Source organism: Rhodnius prolixus, unplaced genomic scaffold (genome assembly GCF_049639745.1).
Source record: "Rhodnius prolixus isolate KJV_2025 unplaced genomic scaffold, Rpr scaffold_12, whole genome shotgun sequence".
Classification (NCBI taxonomy): domain Eukaryota; kingdom Metazoa; phylum Arthropoda; class Insecta; order Hemiptera; family Reduviidae; genus Rhodnius; species Rhodnius prolixus.
The window spans coordinates 4,184,584-4,205,089 of record NW_027411635.1 but is presented as its reverse complement, the minus strand read 5'-3'; the positions used below and the strand labels follow the sequence as shown (position 1 = coordinate 4,205,089).

General features: G+C 33.4%; 2 protein-coding genes across 4 annotated transcripts in view; one reads left to right on the top strand and one right to left on the bottom strand.

Annotated features, from left to right (window-relative positions):
- The first annotated feature begins 2,449 nt into the window (after positions 1-2,449).
- Positions 2,450-7,761, top strand: Fic (FIC domain protein adenylyltransferase). Its single transcript, XM_074143427.1, has 7 exons — positions 2,450-2,830; positions 3,046-3,242; positions 3,331-3,510; positions 3,590-3,756; positions 4,576-4,743; positions 4,838-5,020; positions 7,261-7,761. The coding sequence occupies exons 1-7, from the start codon at positions 2,590-2,592 to the stop codon at positions 7,427-7,429; spliced, it is 1,305 nt and encodes a 434-aa protein (XP_073999528.1). The 5' UTR covers positions 2,450-2,589; the 3' UTR covers positions 7,430-7,761.
- Positions 7,762-8,922: 1,161 nt separating this feature from the next.
- The window catches only part of LanB1 (laminin subunit beta-1), a 38,458-nt gene continuing 26,874 nt past the window's right edge, over positions 8,923-20,506 (bottom strand). For all 3 annotated transcript variants that reach the window (XM_074143424.1, XM_074143426.1, XM_074143425.1), the window contains 16 exons: positions 20,228-20,456; positions 19,989-20,146; positions 19,693-19,917; positions 15,320-15,519; positions 14,454-14,550; positions 14,160-14,351; positions 13,900-14,077; positions 13,624-13,808; positions 13,172-13,407; positions 12,916-13,101; positions 12,082-12,270; positions 11,698-11,861; positions 11,457-11,598; positions 11,154-11,336; positions 10,705-10,858; positions 8,923-9,129 (listed from right to left, as the gene is read on the bottom strand). In XM_074143424.1, the coding sequence (XP_073999525.1) occupies positions 8,996-9,129; positions 10,705-10,858; positions 11,154-11,336; positions 11,457-11,598; positions 11,698-11,861; positions 12,082-12,270; positions 12,916-13,101; positions 13,172-13,407; positions 13,624-13,808; positions 13,900-14,077; positions 14,160-14,351; positions 14,454-14,550; positions 15,320-15,519; positions 19,693-19,917; positions 19,989-20,146; positions 20,228-20,456 (2,852 nt within the window). In that variant the 3' untranslated portion in view covers positions 8,923-8,995. The remainder of the gene's footprint in view (positions 9,130-10,704; positions 10,859-11,153; positions 11,337-11,456; positions 11,599-11,697; positions 11,862-12,081; positions 12,271-12,915; positions 13,102-13,171; positions 13,408-13,623; positions 13,809-13,899; positions 14,078-14,159; positions 14,352-14,453; positions 14,551-15,319; positions 15,520-19,692; positions 19,918-19,988; positions 20,147-20,227; positions 20,457-20,506) is intronic.

Below are 20,506 nucleotides of genomic sequence, written 5' to 3'. Positions count from 1 at the left end.
GTGTTAAGCCTACCAAGCGCTGTTACAATAAAAACTTTTTATTACGATTATCGATAGAGCGGTAATCTCAATACCGATTAAAAATTATAAAAATGTGGAACTATTACCGATAGTATATATGTATGTATGTATATATATATATATATATACTTATATCTTGCAATTCAATATATTACTTCTTAGAGATGCTTTTAGAAGCTGGAGGCGAATTAGGTTTGTAATTAAATAATTCCGAAAACAGCTTCTACAAGCTATTAAAGATCTTATTCTCAGACTGAGAAGCCCGGATAGCCTATGTTAAGCTATCTTAAATTCTTGGAGCAATAATTGTCTTATGAACTCATAAGATAAACATTATTCATTCCAAATTTATCATTTCCTCGGAAAAAATTCGTCTTCAGCTGTTCCCTTAAGTTTTCTTTGGAATAATTGGGCTAGTGACTACTTCAGTTTTTTTTTTTTTAATGATTTAAGGCGAGTCGACGTCTGAGGTTAATGGCGCACTTTTTTCAGTGCACTGCCGGTGCTGGCCTCCGGACAATGTCTTCAACGCTGTACACTAAGTAGCTCCAAGGAAGAGAAAATCAAAGGGCCAGCAGCTCAGCGTGGGCATCCATTACTCTAACCGCATAACTCATCCCTTCCTTTCATTTCACAGTTATGGTCACCTCAAAAGTTTAACTTCTTTATAAAAACTCTAACACACAACTTGTTTTAATAATGTGGGCCAGTTAAATATGCGTAGCTCAAAAATATAAAACTTCCAAATGCTGAATTATTCTGATAAAGTTCCCGGAGAGATTACGGTTATACTTACATAAGAAAGCTAGGATTAGTATATTACTTGGTATAAGTATGTTACATTGGTAGACGGAAGAGATTGATTTCTTATTTCTAGGCTTGGTTTATGATCTCCCCTGCGGCGGAAGTAAACTTTTAGAGATCTTGACTCTCTATAGATATTTCAGCCTATCACAACATACAGCACGTACATAAAGAACTCTGACAATCACACATTATTATAGGATATATGCAGGAGTCGGTGATGTGTGTAATTATGTTGGTTTAGTGTACCCAGAGACAAACTTAGCTTACCACCAAATTATGCCAACTTGAATTTCTATTTGGACTCTTAAGCTTTAGATAGCAGGTTCGGTTATTACATACGAATAAGGTTTCGCTTGTGGTAAATCGAAATTTGCGGGCAGATTTTTTTATTCCCTACGAATCTAATTCTGTCCTGGCTCCCTTAAATATATTGATTGATATTGAACATTGGTTTGCTCAAGGAATACATGTTCTGTCAGATGTTCAATATGAAAACGTGAATGAGTGTGAACGGCTTCAAATTTATCGATTTGAATTTGGCGATAGATCCATTTTCCTTTCTACAATACCAAATTACTAACACAACAGCTGTAAAAGCCCTCACCATTAAACATTTAAGAATTCCATTAGAAATTAAATTTAGCTTTATCACTAAATATTATTCCTTTTCATTATTTTAACATTTACTTCTGCCAACCTTAAACATTTTAAGAAAGGCTAATTCAGAATTTGATTCCATAAAATTTGCTTCCAGCTATTAAACATGATTTAGTAAGTTCTTTATTTAATTGCTTTCCAGCTTTTGGTGTAGAATATATATAAATATATATATATTTAAAGCACAATTGATCAAATAGTCAATGGAGAATATTAAAGAAAATTTTGAAGTAATGTACGGAACAATTGGAAATCTTAAGAAATTTTTTACTGATTCGGGCAACGATCCGAAGTTTTAGATCTGCTGATGAATTCAAACACAAGGTAAGTCAGCGGATTGATACTAATTGACCTTAATTTAAAAGTTCAGATGCTGGAAAGATCTCTTTAATAACAGCAAATTGGAAAACTGATATCAAAGAAGAACAGGAGAAATATTGACATAGCTTTGCCCAAAAAGTGGCTTATTCAATGCTTAACCCTTTAAAAAGTGTAATTAGCCAGAAAGCATGGCTTGCAAGGTGTGAAGCCGTGGGTGCAATTTAAAAGATTATTACTTTTTTCGGATATTTTTCCGACACTAGAAAAAAATAATCTATTGACTTTAATCTACTGATTTAAAGAAAAACAGTGTTATTAACTCATTCTAAACAATTACTCTTTTGTACTAATTACATCATATTATTATAATAATTATAATTTTCTGTTTGAGAGTACGCATCAGAAAGCTACTAAAGTTATCTAAATATTCGAGCATTGTTAATCATAAATTTCGTCATTGTTTCGATAAAATGTCTTATCGTCTCTTCATTCCACGTTGTTTTAATTTATATTCAATTGCTGACAGATTAATGGTAAATTAGTTAACACTGGTTAACATTGACTGCTGGTGAGTTGCAGCACCTGGAGTCTATTACCGTCTGTTCGTGTTTATACCATTCAAATTATGTATCAGCTAGTTGTATGTGTAGTATGCCAAAAGGACGAATAATTTGTTTTCCTATTTTCTGGATTACTATTATCGAAATTACACAGTTATGTTTATTTGAAAATTTCGTAATAATTATATTAATTTTTTTAAATAAATGTTATTTATAATTTATTATGAGGGAGCACTCTGCTAGAGCAGTGCTTTTGTTTACATTAATATTGAATGTAGCTATGTTCGTTTTACTGAGTTTTATAGACAAATTTTTCTCTGGTCTCATTCAGCAACCAAAAGCTCCCGCAAAGAATGGAAAGATATTTTCAATATTTCCCGAGGAACCCTCTTCTACTATCACATATGAAGAGGAAACTTCTGATCTCACTATTGTTGCCGAACACCCCAATCCGCTTTATACCAGTAAGTTAACTTGTTTTTTATTGGATCTTCTCGACTTTTTAGTATTTATTCGTTTTTTAAATATGAGGAGTGTCCCATTTTAGGTTTCAGGAAAGCACTAGCTTAAAGGGAAGTGTATGTTATTTCCTATCCCCTAATTTTAAAGTAAGCAGTTTAAGTGACAGTTTTTTTTAACTCTAAGGAGCCGATTTAAGGCGATATTATGATGTTGGCAGGTTACAGTTTGGAAGCTGCTGGATGTATTGGCGCAGCCCTGGACATGTTGGCGCGTGGTAAGATAGATAAGGCAGAAAAATTATTGGAACATGCTATGTCGTTAGCTCCAGATCATCCTGATGTATTAAATAGATACGGAGAGTTTATGGAATCTACTCGCAAAGACATTATTTCAGCTGATCAGCTTTATTTCAGAGTTAGCAAAAGTAGTTTATTATCTTCATAAAGTTACTTTTAGAACTTTTATTTTATTTTTGTTGATAGAATATTTTTATTTTAATTAGGCTTTAATCATCAGTCCAGGTCATTCTGCAGCAAAGGGAAACAGAGGTAGGCTTGCTGCACTTGTCGAAGAAATTGACCTTGGTACATTGCATAGATTAGATAAAAAAAGAGACACTGTTGCATCTATACCAGAATCTAATACAGCTCTACGTAAAGCTAAAAGGGAAGCTTACTTCCAGGTAATTTATCATGGATTTTAAAGTGAAACTATTTAATAATCGATATTTCAAATAAAATATTGGAATTTGATAATCCCAGCATATTTACCATACAGTTGGCATTGAGGGCAATTCAATGTCTCTTTCACAAACAAGATCCATAGTTGAAACACGGATGGCTATTGGAGGGAAAAGTATTGCGGAGCACAATGAAGTTTTAGGATTAGATGCTGCTCTAAAATACATAAATACTACCTTAATTAACAGGTAAGAATTCTATGCAATAATGATGTCATAATGCATTTATTAAGGCAGTATCTCCTAATGTTCTTTGTAAAACCGTGAAAGCTTCTGCAATTAATCTATTCAACCTTCTTCTGATTGCTTTTGTAACCTCTTGATCTCCTGAATACCCGAACCATTTCGGGCGCCCCTACAAGACGTTTTGGTACGTTTATGAAGTCCTAATTTTTCTTCTTAACTATGTACATCTAAGATGCACCAAAGATCCACAGTTCGATATCAATAAAATAATTGATAAAGGAAACTAGTTCGGTCACAACCCAATCTTTTGACTTTTGTGAACTCTGTTGATTAAGGGACGTCAACTTAAGGAACTACATTTTTATATTTATTTTATAATTTTGAGGCGGCATCAGGTAATCATTAGTTGTACTGTTAAAATGAAAATGTTTCTTGTACTTTCTGTTCTACTGATTATTTCATAATTTCCTCGAAATAATTTTTGATTTTTTTAAAATAATTATACTGAGGATTTATTTACTTTATGTAGTAATTTATTTTTCCGAACTCTGTTGTTCTATTTCTGTATTGCAGTAAATCATTACATTATCTGTATCAATCTATATTCTTAAGTTTTGGTCATGAATGATCAAACTCCTGCAGACGGCTTTCAGCCAAGCATATTTTTTACTGTTACATGTTCCTTTGTAATGAAATATTTTTTTATGTTAAAGGTGTAATAATTTATTCAAGGTATTCATTAAGTAGTGATAGAAACATTTAAAGAATTGACAGATTAAGAAAGTGGCATCAGTTAATGAATTAATTTTATTTTTTGCGAAGGATAGGTCAACTTACCATAGAAGATGTATTGGAACTTCATAGAAGAGTGCTTGGATTTGTGGATCCCACTGAAGGAGGCTATTTCCGACGAACACAAGTGTTCGTAGGTGATCATATACCTCCTCCACCTTCTAACATTCTTCCACTTATGCAAAAATTCTTAAAATGGTTAGTGTAAATATGTTTTCAGACTAAACAATTTCATTCATGTTTTTTCTAAGATGATCTCTTTCCATGTGTATATAATTTAATTTGCATTTAGGTTAAATTCTTGGGATGCATTGAGTCTCCATCCTATACGTTATGCAGCTCTTGCACATTACAAACTTGTCCATATTCATCCTTTCAGTGATGGCAACGGGCGAACCTCTAGACTTTTAATGAATATGATACTGATGTGGTCTGGCTACCCACCTGTTATTATTCTCAAACAAGATAGAATCAGGTAACGTACACAAATTTTATTATATGTATATCCGCTTATTATATGTATACATATACAGGGTGATCCATTTAAAACGCACCAATCGCTAATAACTTTTTAGAGAAGCGGAATTCCGAAAAAAGTCACGAAGTCAATTGTTTTTTTTGGTCTAGTTTTCAAATTTTTCACTTCGATGCTGAAACTTCATTTTTTGCGGAGTTACGGTCAAAAAACTGTTTGGGGTTTCATAAGGACCACTGGTTTTGACAATGATTATGAAAACTACTTTAAAAATTGTGAAAAATGACGTTAACCCCGTCTCGATACCCCTATTTGTCGAGATATGTACGATTAAACTTGTCCTAATCCCTCAACTTAAATTCTATTCTACTAAATTATCTGTTGCTTTATTATTCTTGTAATGATTATTTTATTTACGTGATCGACATGTGTTTAAGTTTATGGTCCAAACTTTAACCTGGTCTAAAGATCTTTATAATAAAAATAAATAAAACTCAATATTTAGTTAGTGTAATCATGGCGCCTCAATATTCAACATCTGAAATTGTGGACATTATTTTGTGCGTAGGTGAGAGTCACGGTAATTTGCGTTCGGCTAATAAGAAGAGCCAGGAGGTTTATTTCTAGGAGAAATAGAAACTTTAGAAATGACCGCGTGGTAACTAATTTGGTAGTTCAAAATCCACTGATCAGTATTCGACAGATAGTGGGTACTTATGGTAGAATACAGAAAATTCTGAGACGTTTGCAGTTCCACCCTTACCATTTGTCACTTAATCAATGCTTGTCTTCTAGGGACAAACGGCTAAGGGTCGATTTTTGTAATTAGTCCTAATTGGGGACTACGAAAATTAGATCTACCCCATATTTTTTTCGGACAGTTCTTTTTTCTGACGAATCGACGTTTACCAGTGGTTGTTTAAATCGCCATAATAGCCATTACTGGTCTTTAAGCAACCCTCATTGGCACTGTGAAGTGGAGCGCCCACACCGCTTCTCTGGTGTGGCATCTTGAAAAAATAAAATCATTGGGCCGTACTTTTTCGATTGCGCTATAAATGGAAACAATGATAGTGACTGTTTGAGTAGTAACCTCCCTCTGTTACTAGAAGAGGTTCCACTGGATTTAAGGTCGAGAATGTGGTTTCAGCATGATGGTTAGTTATGGTTTTAAATAAACCTTGGAATATTATCCAATTAATTAACCCTAAAACTAATTCTTTTTTTTTTACATTATAACTCACATCAGCTTTCACGTCACAGGTTGCCCTGCCCACTTCTCAATTCCATCTAGAAGGGGTTAGATGATGATTTTCCCAACAGGTGGATTGGCAGAGGAGAACACGTAGCCTGGTCACCGCGTTCACCCGATCTGACCCCTTTAGATTTCTTTCTTTGGGGTGTTTTAAAAGACAAGGTGTACCTCACTCTACCAGGATCTAGAGAATACCTTAAGAATAAAATAGTATAGGCCTGCCGATCGATAACTCCAGATGTTATTGAACGAGCAGTAAACTGCGTGGCACTGCTCCTTTGCGATTAAGCTAAAAACTACACGGTTAATCAACGACAGTTTCACTGTAAAGGCTCACTAAAAACACAGAAAAATATCAAAAGGAGTCATAACTTACCAGCTTGGTAAAAAGAAAATCAGTGTAGCCCGAGTAAATCAAAAAATTTTCATACATTTTTTCTGTAAAATCATATTTCTGTTTAACTAATTTTACTCCAATTTGAAATTATAACAATGTTTTTGATGGCGGGAAGCAGCTACAATTCCCATGCTCAAGTCTTTTCTTTCATTTTGTGTCGTTGATGGCGTCATGAGAGGTAGCGGGGGATAAGAGATAAAGGAGCATGATTTAGAGGTACTCCTAGTATGGAATGCTTACTATCTAATTTTGAGCCGATAAGAGAGGTCTCTTGGGAAGTCGACAGGCATCTAGTGTTGGAAGGGTACGAAGACCATATTGCGTGGGCATCTTCCTTTCTCTCGCGGACTTTGGGCTTTTTAGTTGGAGAGGAAAGTTACTTAGATCCAAAATTTGTTATAAAAATTCATTCCAATAGCTTTCGCTAGTCAAGGCGATCGGTAACCTTCAACCGGTCCCGGCGGGTAAAGGCCCACTTACTTACGAAAATATAGTGGGTAGTAAATTTTTGTAAAAACTAAAGAAAACACTTTGCTAATTACCATAATTTCAAGTATTATTTTTTTAATTAAACATTATTTTTCCAAGGTATTACGAAGCAATAAAGATGGCTAACAGAGGAGATATTCGGCCATTTGTACGATTCATAGCGGAATCAGCTGAACAAACTCTTGATCTCTTTCTTTGGACTACATCTGAATATTCTTCTACAGTGTTAGCACTTGATCGGGTCGACAGAGTTATAACAAACAATTGAACACTCTAATAAAACCAAAACAAAAAAAGATTAGTTAAAAATTGTTATTTAATAGTAATTTAGAGAGAAAATGCCCCTAATTACTTTTTCTTTTTTAAAATATAATAAGCTTATTATATCTCAAGAATAATTGTAGAAGAAAAAACTTTGTAATTACTCCGAATTGAAAGAGTCAGTTTCGCATTAATGAAGGAAAAATTATCTAACCATGTTTGTGTGGGAAAAGTTGTATTCTTTTCTGAATAATGGTGATATTTGCAATTGAAGTGCACCTGTTAATCCTAAGCAAAAGGCGAGACCAATGATATGTCGAATGCAATTCCAAGCTGCCAGTGTATCTAAAATATTTCATAAAAATGATTTTATAAAATACACTTGTACTTACCTTATGCCTGACATAATTGTTTCACTAACGAGAAATATGAAGTGCAAGGATAAATAATATCGATTAATTTATCCCTCACATTTGTTTTCTTTAATTCTGACCTGTTTCTTCTTATTTTCACCATCTTAACTGAAAAATTAATTTCAGACAGAAAATCACATGTTTTTAGTTTTCACTGGAATGACAGTGAGTAAAAAATACAAGTTAATGAATGCCTGTATTTCAAGCAGATATTATTTACGTCTCTTATTAGATGTGGACGGAGGCAAATAGAAACATACATAAATTTCACATTAACCCATTAAGTAACATCTAAGGCTGAGAACAGGAACAGAGCACAGTGCCATAATACATCTTTAGCTTTGTTTTTAACCAAGCGGATACCGTGGTGCCTCAGTTAAGTGGGTAATTGATCATCACAAGGTAAATAATGTACATAATATATAATTTTTATATTTAGAGTTACTATATTAATAAATACTTAAAATGAACACAAACAACTAAATTATCAAAATATTTTGGCAACAGTCACATGTAAATTAAAAAAAGATTTATTCATATTTAGCATAATCATTAAGCGCATTTCTAATTTTATATATATATATATATATATATATATATATCTGATGTAACAAAAATTGGCACTAATCTATATTTTTTTAGGTACAATAAACGCTTTTCAAAAGAATTAACATATTTTTAACTGCTAAGTACATATAATTCTTAAACTATATGGATAAAAATAGTATTAAAAGATTACATTCTAACAGATCTTATAAACCTACTTAGGTTCATAACTTAAAAAAATATTTATATAAAACCTACTTTTTATAGGTAGTGGATTAATCGTATAAATGATGGTATGATATAATAAGAAAGGAACATTTGAAGTTATAATATTAGGGTATTGGCAGTTCTACTTAATATTGTTTACAAACATAACTGAGTTATTTTACTAAAAATAAATAAATTAATAAAAATTAAAACAATTGTAACACCTCAATTAGTTTTCGGAAGTTACAAAATAAAATTGTTTTCATAATTATTTCTATAAAAAAGTAAAAAAAGAAAATTTACCATATATTTCATAATTTTTTTTTGGGGGGGAAAAAGAAATTCTGAAGGAACATTTGGACTCCATACAAAACAAAAAATACGAATGATTTTTTGAAGAGACGAAATCAACAATCTCTATATGATTCAGATTTAGCCGTTATGTCCTTAATATGCATTTCAACTTTTGTGATCAGTTCGTCTATCTTATCAGATATATGAGTCAGCTTTTTGTCTTGCTCGTTGTACATAAAATCAGCATCTGAAAGTACAGCATATCATCGTTTAAAAAAGTTTATAGCAGAACCGTACAGTTAATAAATAACAACACATGCTCTCTTCATCATAAGCAGTTATATCTCAACAATGTGATTTTAATGTTTTTTGAGAATCATCTGTTTGGACCAGTAAGGGACTATCGGAAGCGTTTGTTACGTCAGTGGGGCTGAGGCAGGGATGTTTACTCTCTTCTAGTATTTTTTCTTTATTTATAAATGATTTCTATGACTTCATTGAAGGTGGTATTAGGATGGAGGGTGTGAATATCCGCTCACACCCTCATGTACGCTGATGATTGGGAGCACCTGAGCGAAAAGTCCTGCAGATGATGATTAATAGGCTTGTAAGTTACTGTAATACTTGGGATCTTGCAGTTAATATAACAAAATCCAAAGTGATGGTGTTCCGCAAGGGTGGGAGATTAGCAAATAATGAAAAATGGTACCTAGAAGGAAAAAGACTGGATACGGTTAATATTTACAATTATCTTGGTATGGGACTCACCCCACTCGTGAATTTTTGGATAAATTGCATAGGGCTAAGTTGGCAACATATGTCTTATACAGAAAGTTTATAATTAAAAATGAAATCCCTATTTCAAAAAAATTAGAAGTATTTAATGCAGCAGTACGTTCAGTTATTTGTTACGCAGGTCAGGTGTGGGGCCATCAAAATTTCGAGGAAGTAAAAAAGTATAGAATAGAGATTGCCGAGGATCCTCGCACAGGAAATAATTAAATATAATATTTATTAGCTCAAGGATAACCTTGATTTATGTACCAAATATGGTATTGCGTTTCTCACATTATGATGATATAAATTTAGATGACATTCTCTCTAATCTAAAACAGAATTTCGAAAAGCAATGGTTGAGAGGGCAAATGAGTCCAGTTTCCATTGTTTATATAAAGATCTAATGCTGGATCCAGCAGGCAGGCACTACATAAGTGATGTGAATAACCTGAACTTCATAAGAGTGATCTTTAAATTACGTGGGCAATTAATCTCTCTTAATAACAATATAATTAGATCAGAGCAACAGAGACTATGTGTCCTGTGTAATGGAGAAGAAAAGGAGGATTTATATCACTATGTAGGTGTCTGTCCAGTCCTGACCGAATATAGAATAAAGTGGCTGGGGAAAAAGTATCTAACTTTTTCCGAAGTTATATTCCTGTTGAATGGTGGAGGATGGAAGCAGTTATTCTATTTCCACATTACTGCTTATAAGTATCGGGCCTTTCTCATAGCTGAATAAAACAGCTAAAAACATATAAATTGCAAATTAGAAGAAATATTTTTTTTTTGTTGAATTTTGCCTATTATTATTATTTCTTCAGTTATGGAAATATAACAGCAACTCTAGACTGACGGTAGTTTACCAAGCCGAAAATGCTTTTTGTTTTTCTGTAGCCTTTTATTTAATATAAAATTGTATAAATATTTCTGCCCAATAAAACCATTCTATTCTATTGTATTATTTGATTCGTAAATGTTATATAATAGTAGATCTTACTCCTAGGAAGTTGCACCTAGATATCTGTGGTAAAAAACATACCTTTCAATTCTTTTAGCCTAGCGGTTGTGTTCAGGGATAGTAGTTGTGCCCTTTCTAGTAAATACTGTGCTCGTAATTTAGATGAATCAGTAAGATTTGCCTTCTGTCTTAATTGCATATTCACTTCGGCGTACTGGGAATTTAGCTGGCCAACCTGGTTTAAGAAAAAAATGAAAACATAATTACTATTCATAAATTTACTCTAAAACGAAATTTTCTTTAATTTCTAGGAAGATACATTTAACTGTTTATTAGTGAAAACAGTAAACAACAACAAGAAATAAATTGTTTATTTAGGATAGAACAGTTGGCTGACGAAATTGGCAACGAACATTGCTAAAAAAGTTGTGGGGTAACCAAACTCGAGTACCAACATCAGTGGTCAGCAAATGTCACGAAGGGGCCAACTCTTTTTGAGGAAACGATATATGCGCATAATTGTTATCTACCTTGTTTCTAGCCTTCGTAACCTGTTCTGCAACGGATTTCGCCTCATAGGCAATATGCTCTCCTCCTAAGTCGTTCTTAAATAGACCTTTTTGAAGTTTCAACACATCGTCCTTTATCTTGTCACTAACTGTTTCAGCGGTAGCGTTTACTTTCATTGCGGCATTCGTTCTTTCACTCTCTATCTGTAAATTCAAATATTTTATTTTTACAACGTAATTAGAATTTTATAAAAATAAGGAGAGATTTTACAAGTATAGGGATTTTAGGAATTATTTCTTCTGTTACCACGTAAGATATTTTACCTGACGTAAATCTTTCTTGATCGATGTTATATCGTTATTTGCCATTTTAATTTCTCTTTCAGCCTTCTGCTGAGCATCATTTGCTACTTTTAAGCCGTCTATTACATTCTGCGCTTTCATCAAAACATTTTCAGCTTTTTTTCTGAATACAAATATATATAATATAAAGGAAAAGTTTCCAACAGCGAAAATAAAAAATGGGATTATGTTAAGTGCTGCAACGAGACTTAAAAACACTTACTTGGCTTCATCTGATTCGGACTTCAAATCGTTCGCGACAGCTTGATGATTTCTCGTGGAGTCCAATATCGTTTTCACATCCTTCAGAGAATCTATGGACTGATTAATCTTTCTTGCTAAATCTGTAATCTGTTCCGGCTTTAATTGAATGTTTAAACTTAACGCCTGAAAGATACAAAATCAAGGTTTCTAGAAATGAATCATACTTATCACCCACTTTACTCATAATTATAAAAGTATTAAATTCTTATTTTACATACAACATTAATTTATAATTTAAAATGATTTTCATAAAACACTTGTCAGCAAAATGATTTACCCGTAATTATTTTAATTTATACATAATTTTATTTTCTAATGAATATGAATAACACAAAATACCAACCTCATTAGCAACCTGTCTTATTTCAGCTGAATTAGTACCAGATGTCTTTACGAAGTCATCCATGTCTTTATTTAGTTTGTCTAAATTATTGACAGACATTTCCCACTTGTCTTTCAGTTGGCTTGCAGCTGTATGTACCTTATTGGCTGAGTCACTGGCATTTACGCACATCTGACTTGCGTTTGCTATCTATATTACCATCGAAAAAAAAATCTGTAGTTAACGGTCACTTTTTCTTACAACGATTATTATTACATCTGAGAAATTTTCTTCATTTAGGGACCTCCAAACAAACATAGATGAAATAGGAGTTGGTTTGGTCTCAATGATTCAGAAGGGTCATCAGACCAGCTTCAGGGCACGCTCTCAGAACACGAAATAAACGTTAAAAAAAAAGTTATAGGATACAAAACATTCTGAAATTTCTTAATTCATTACTTAATTCAGAATGAAAGTTCCAAATACACTGGACAAGTCCATAAATAGTCTACGAAGATGAAAGAAAATCTTAGCCCTTAGAACAAATTTCAATAAACTTAAAATGTGATTCTGTAAAAAACACTACAGAATAAGAAGACTACTTCAAATTTGGTATTCCAGCAATGCCTTTAATATGATTTATATCACACAGGACGGAACAATTAATTATTCTTGCAGTTTCTTGTTAACCCTTAAATACATTTTTACCTTCTGGGAGAAATGTTACAAATCAAAGCGATAGAGCAAGTTGAGGGTTGGTAAGCAAGATAAAAAATTTAAAGAAAATCGAGGCGTATTAGAAAAAAATGAAGAAAAATTAACTAAAAATTTTTTTTGGATAAAAACAAACCTTACCGCTCGATAAGCAGAGTCAGCAGTTTTTAAGCTGGCAGCGATATGATCTTTGTATTTATCTGCAATACTAAGAGCTGCAGCAGCTTTGCCAACCGCACCAGATTCGCAAGATATACTTCCTCCACATTTTCCGCAACCAGCACCGCCACAAAGAGTATCGCAAGGATCGCCTTCTTTGTCACATATCTGTTTTTAGAAAAAGAGGATAAAATTTGTTCTTGTTATAAGGATTACATTATTGGTATTTATTTTTTACCTTATCATTGAGCTTGGGAACTCCTTTTTCTAAAAGAGACAAACTGAAATCCAATTGTGATCTCTTTTTATCTTGATTTTCTTCTGCTAAAGTAAAAGAATCTTCTTTGTTAAGAAACCTATCAGTCCTACGGCACTGACGATCTGCAGCACTTAAAACTGTGCCCTTCACATATTTTTCTATAGCAGATACATTTTTTGAAGCTTCTCCTGCTTCTCTGGTGAGATTCAAGGCACCTGCACATTTTTGAAATGGTATAATAATTTAAAAAATAACAAAGTAAACTTAATAAATATTACACCAAAAAAACAATTATAACTACCAATTCTAAATTTACTATTATTTATCAACTTTTTCATTAGCGTAATAAATATTTTCTCTTTGATTTTCGTTTTTATTTAAATAAAATATTTGCAAGTACACAGCATTATTATTCTTCATGATTAAAATACCTTTAAGATCCTGCTTTTGTAAGTGAGTAGCTGCCATACTCAAGTTATTCGCAGCTACTTTGAGTTGTTGTGCTCGTTCGGATATTGTTCCCAACAATAGATTAGCCAAAGAAATATTTGAAATGACGTTCTGTACTTGCGAACTGAACTTATTAACTGATTCTGAAGACAAGCTAAGATCATCTCTTTAAAAACAAAAAAATGCAAATTTATAAATTTTTTTATAAAAATTAGACTATCAAACATTTTGCGACTTCAACTATGGGGGAAAATTACCTGAAAACTTTAACTTGTGAATTAAGCTTATCTAATTGGTCAGTATTTTTGTTCGTATTTGTAAGAGTAGAATTGATATCATCTATTTGTTTGGTCAATGTATCAAAAGCTGCATTGTAACCCGTTGAACCTGTTCTCATTATTTCACCAGCACTGCTCACTGAATTTCTTGTTACATCTGTAAGAATAAAATGGTAAAACGGAGCAAAAGTTCTTCAACTTACCTCAGTGTGCAACGAGAAATCATTAAACTAGTTTACCCGAGAGATCATTTAAAATATTATTCCAATTGTTGAAACATTCACCACAGGAGTGACACTGCGGGGCGACACCGTCATGTCCGACCGCGCACACATCGCACTTATCACCACCTACACCCTCTCGGCAAATACAACTTCCGTTCGACTGGTGACACTCGCCGTTCACAGAACCTTCCAGGTCACATGAACATGCTGTAAATTAAAAAAAAAATAAACAAAAAGAAGAAAACTTAAATTAAAAGATTAAACTGTAAAACTTCATAAAAATGAATGTAGTAACAAATAATAACTCACGGAAACATTCCTTGTTAGGGTTACCCCAAAAATTTTTCTGGCACTGATTGCATTTTTGACCTCCAAAACCATCTTTACAATTACAGACACCAGTAAACTGCAATTTCAATTTTCTTTTATTAAATGCATGTGATGTATTAAAAAAAAAAAAGGAATACATTACAGATAAAGAAAAAATAACATGGTTTCAGTTCCTACTTGTCTGAAACTTATAAGTGTAGTAAATTTATATTTTACTCAGCTATTAATTTTGACTATGTTCGTATCATTGGCAGTTCCATCTTTTATTTGCAACACATTTTCCACCAATAGAATTACATTACTACAATATAAATACAAATATTAAGCAGTCGCCTTGCAGAGAATTGAACTTAAGTGAGCTTCTGCCTCACATTTTATTAACTGAGCATTACTTTTCCAACACTAAGGTTTCAAACACAGTTTTGTATCTCAACTTCAGCAGTAACAGAAATTTCGGAAGAATTTTTGTAATAAGAAACAGCGCGACGTCTGATCCGAACATATTCTTCGATTCCTCGAGTACAGAAAAAAGTAACGTTTGTATTAATACTAATTTTGGTACTTTGGGTTTAAATATCTATAACTCTTAAAATAATAATAATAATAATGTTAAACTATTGGAAATATAAAGACGGTTAAAAAGAGAATATTATTGGCTACACTTTAGAAAAGAGAATTACTGACTAAACACAGATAATAAATAAAAATCCAAAATAGGTCAGAACTGAAGAAAAGAGCAGCTGTGACGAATAAAAATAACTTATCTTCGAAGCATATATACTTTAGACATTATGATTCAAGTTTAAGAAAAAACAATTCCTCATTAAAAATTTATATCGAATTACCTTATGGCAATCTGTCGATTTTGAACCAATAGGGTCGCATTCACATGCCCTACATCCTGTACCTCGTGCAATTCCCCAGTGGTCTGCAACGCACTCGTTGCAACGAACACCTTGAACATTTGGGAGACATGGACATCGGCCAGTTACAGGATCGCATGGGCCACCATCTTGATCCGTTCCAAGCCGATCACAGTTGCATTCTGCAAGTATAGTACAAAAATAATAAACAAGATTATGATTTCTATTATTTTTATATTTGACTAGCCTATTTTTGTGTTACGTTGTTAATTTTATATTTATCAGAGCAATTGGAAATTGGGGATAGTACTTAATGTGTGTTAAATAAATATAATTTTATTAACTGGGAAAGCTAACTTTTACTGATATATTTTAATAAACTGCGTGACATTTGTACTAATGCATAGGGTAAGTACAGAAACTGGAATCAGTGAACGAGTTGTTGGAATCGATTCCAACCGTGGAACTGATTCAATCCAACGACTCCAAAGGTGGGCTCGTTCTGCCCATCACTATTGAAATTGTTATGGAGCGCCACCACCAAGCAGAACTGATGAAGTGAGGGTTGTTTTGTTTAGAAACGAATGGTACTTCCGCATCATTTTATGTTTTATTTCATTATAGGAATATGAGGTTATACTATTTTAACTTATAATTAATTTTAATGAAACGACATTATAATTTTTTGTATTTTTTGCCACGGCACACTTCTACCGTAGTCGCGGCACAGTTGTGCGCAGCGGCGCATAGGTTGGGAAGCACTGCGGTAGGCCATAACTAGTGAACCTAGCCCATCCCCACCGAGATTAAGATTTATTATTTATTCCATTTTTTTCCCCTCCCCGAGAGCAGTTAATTTTTATTTATTTATTGTATTTACTTATTTATCTATCTAGTTTTCTTATGTGCTTTTTCTTTAAGCCCCATTTGCTTAAGTGACGTGTGGCCCAACATTTGTTACAATTACTTATTAGTTAATTAATTATTATTAATTCCTATTTTCTAATATTCAGCTTGGGTTATTTATTTATTTATTTCCTTTGATTTCCTAGCAACCCACCCCTTCTCCTTCTGAGCGTGGGCCTAGAAGTTCCCATTACATATTTTGGCGCCCAACATGGGGCCCGACTAGCCAGAATTGCTTCATCCTGTGCGTGACAGACTACTTTTCCAAGTACTCAATCCTGGTAGCTATGCGGAAAACTACAGCAGCGAAGGTAGCAATGGCCGTAGAGGAGCAAGTGTTCTTGATGTTTGGAGTCCCACAGATTGTGATTTGCGACAACGGGGTGCAGTTTAAAGGCAAGGCATTCGTGGAAATGATCTAGAGATATATGGTGAAGACGTGGTATACAGCGTTATATATATATACAGGGTGTTCAGCATAAGACTACGGTAACTTCGGGAGGCGATTCTGGACATCATTTGCAACAAAAAATTCCATATAAACTATGGCTCGATTCGGCTCCGTTTTATAGATATTTTTAATTTTATGTTTTTTCAAGGTGTTACTACTTTTTAGCAAAAAGTTGTCTATATTTCTCAAACTATTAAAGCTACAGCTATTTTAATAAGCTCATTAGAAAGAAGATTAAATTTCCTTTTAAATAAGCTAATTTATATTCCAAAATAATAATATTAAGTATTTTACTTTGTGGCCCAAACATAAGGAATAGCAAGTTTCTAATTTTTTCCAAAAACTTTGACTTCATTTTTCTCAAAAACATTTTATATGAAAAAACCGTGCACTATTCAGGAAAAACATCTACATACAATCACCTTTCGAACGGTATACAATAATTGGGGTTATGTTAAAAATTGATGCAGAAATCTGCGATTAATTGCAAAAAAGTAGGCCTCAAAACAGCGTCGGCATTATGAAAGGAATTCACCTACCATAAGAATATAACTGATCAGAATCATCAAATCCAGTACGATTTTTTGCAAACGTGTAATTTAATAATTAATTAATTTAAGAACTATATTCAAAAATATAAAATTTACATTACAAATAATAAAATAAAATAAAAAGAAGAAAAATGAATATGATGTTAAATGAGTGTTAGGTACCAATTTCGAAAGAAAGGATTTTCGTTTAACGAGTTTAGATCTGTGTGTTATTCTTTGGTTAATTAAAGAAATATACTAAATAATGTGAATAAATCATCATTTTGAACTACTCAATAAACTTTTGGAATTAACAGGTTGTGAAGTGCTAATGAATAAGCCGAACAGAGGAGATTGTGGAGAACTAATGAATAAGCCAAGAACTTATTACTCGCTCTGATCCCCAAATTAAATAATAGTGGATGGAATACTTCACCGAACCGCCAGTACACCTCCACGATCGTCTTAGCGTTCGGAACACCCTATCAGGAAAACATCTAGAACACTCCCGCCTAGCTTCTCCACTATTCCGATCTACGAAACCGTAGATGTATAACATATCGCGATATTCAATATTCGAATACGCTGGCATAATGATAGCAAAATGACAACTAAATATCTAATGAAAATGTAGACTTTAAACTATCTTTTCTTCTTCTTTTATTTATTTGTTTTTATAAGCCGTATTAGGATAAAACATGTCAGTTTTTAACTTGGAGATTAGAGCGATAAGTAAGTTCCTTTCATAATGCCGACACTGTTTTGAGGCCCACTTTTTTGCAATTAATCACAGATTTCTGCATCAATTTTTAACATAACCCCAATTATTGTATACCGTACGAAAGGTGATCGTATGTAGATGTTTTTCCTGAATAGTGCACGGTTTTTTCATATAAAATGTTTTTGAGAAAAATGAAGTCAAAGTTTTTGGAAAAAATTAGAAACTTGCTGTTTCTTATGTTTGGGCCACAAAGTAAAATACTTAATATTATTATTTTGGAATACAAATTAGCTTATTTAAAAGGAAATTTAACCTTCTTTCTAATGAGCCTATTAAAATAGCTGTAGCTTTAATAGTTTGAGAAATATAGACAACTTTTTGCTAAAAAGTAGTAACACCTTGAAAAAACATAAAATTAAAAATATCTATAAAACGAAGCCGAATCGAGCTATAGTTTATATGGAATTTTTTGTTGCAAATGATGCCCAGAATCGCCTCCCGAAGTTACCGTAGTCTTATGCTGAACACCCTGTATATATATATAGATATATATATATATCCCCAAGCTAATCCTACGGAGAGGGTTAATAGGGTGATGAAGACAATCATAGCCTCCTTTGTGAAAGGAAATCATCGCTCTTGGGACAAGGAATTGCCCAAGCTAGCCTTTGCCCTGAAAACCGCCGTACATGAGTCTAAAGAATACACCCCAGCTTACATAAACCACGGTCGAGAACTAACCCGAACGGGCGAAGACCATGGCGAGGAGGATGGAAGCCCAAAGGAGCTGGACTTCCAACGAGAGGCTCATTTGAAGAAGGTGGAGAAGATGCCTGACCTTTATAAATCCGTAAGGAAAAACTTTAGGGAGCTTTTGAGAGAGGAACTTCTACAACCTTCGGCGAAGGCCGATCCATATAGATGTTGGTCACATTGTGGGGTGCAGGACACAGGGGATGTGGACACAGGACTGGGAAAGTCAAGTGCCGTCGAGTACTTCGCAGGCAAGTTGGCTCCGAAGTTCAAAAGAGCTCGCATGCAGCGAAGAATATCACCGATCATTGTAGAGCTGTTTCTTATGTGCTTTTTTGGGGGGGGCTTCCGTCACTTTCCTCTTTAGCCCCATTTGCTTAAGTGACGAGGCGCCAAACATTTATTACCATTACTTATTAGTTAATTAATTATTAATTCTTATTTTCTCTAATATTCAGCTTGGGTTATTTATTTAGTTTTTCGTTGATTTCCTAGCAACCCACCCCGTCTCCTTCTGAGCGTGAGCCTAGAAGTTCCCATTACAAAGTAAGTAGTAATACCTTGAAAAAACATAAAATTAAAAATATCTATAAAACGGAGCAGAATCGAGCCACAGTTTATATTGATTTTTTTTGTTGCAAATGATGCCCAGAATCACCTCCCGAAATTTCGTCCACTCCTCCGTGTACTCACTATATAATGAATACACAAAAATTCGATGTATTTTTAATACGTACCCAATTAATATTATATTTTACTCTATTTCAACTCATAAAAAATAATCTTATCGAGGCTTACTTTTTTTTTTGAGATATAAGTCAACAAATTCACACACACCACAGACCAATTTGTAAAAATCACTTTTATAAGTTTGGACCTCCAAAAATAGTTTTTATGGTGAAAATTCGAATTCAAAAAATGTGTAAGATAATACTTTCTGTACGAGAAATAAAAATAATATCAATAAAAAACAAATAAAAACCCTAGTACTTGCCTTTACAGTCACCAACTAATGGATCACCAAAATAATTGGCCTCGCATTGGTTGCACGCATACCCAGTAGTATGATTTAAGCATCGTAAGCACTCTCCTGTACTAGAGTCACAGTTCCCAGGTAACGACAGATCAATATTTCCACTACAATCACATTTCTTACATGATCCTCCAACTATTTCAGGATTTCCGAAGTAGTTATCAGCGCACAAATCACACCTTGGTCCTGCAAAATAGTTTATTAAAAATTAGTTATAAAAAAAATTGACTCTAACATAAATTTTTAATGAATTGTACCTGTGTATCCAGGTTTGCAGACACAAGTAACATCTCTAGTTTCTTGATTGAACTTGCAAGTGGATGCGAAAGAATGGCCAGATTCTACAGTATCCGGACAGCGACAAGGTTGGCATGGAGTTCCTAGTGTAGGATCTCCATAATATCCATCAGAACACCTAAATATTGATTGATAATCGCATAACTTGGAAAAAAGTATTATGAATTGTTTTTGGAATGAATTGGCGTATACTACTTACCTATCACATGAGTGACCAGTAGTAAAATCTCTACATTCTATACACTCTCCATTATCTCTACACGAATGTGCATGACCATGACACTGACACGGTCGACAGTCGGGGAATCCCCAAGAACCTGGTTGGCACTGGTCACAAGATCTTCCATATATACCGTTATTACAAGTGCACTGACCAGTGTAAGGGTCGCACAGATTATTCATTGCGCCAATCGAATTACAATCACAATCTAAAAACCAAAATGAAAGTTATTAATTTAATTTAATAGGTCTTCACAAA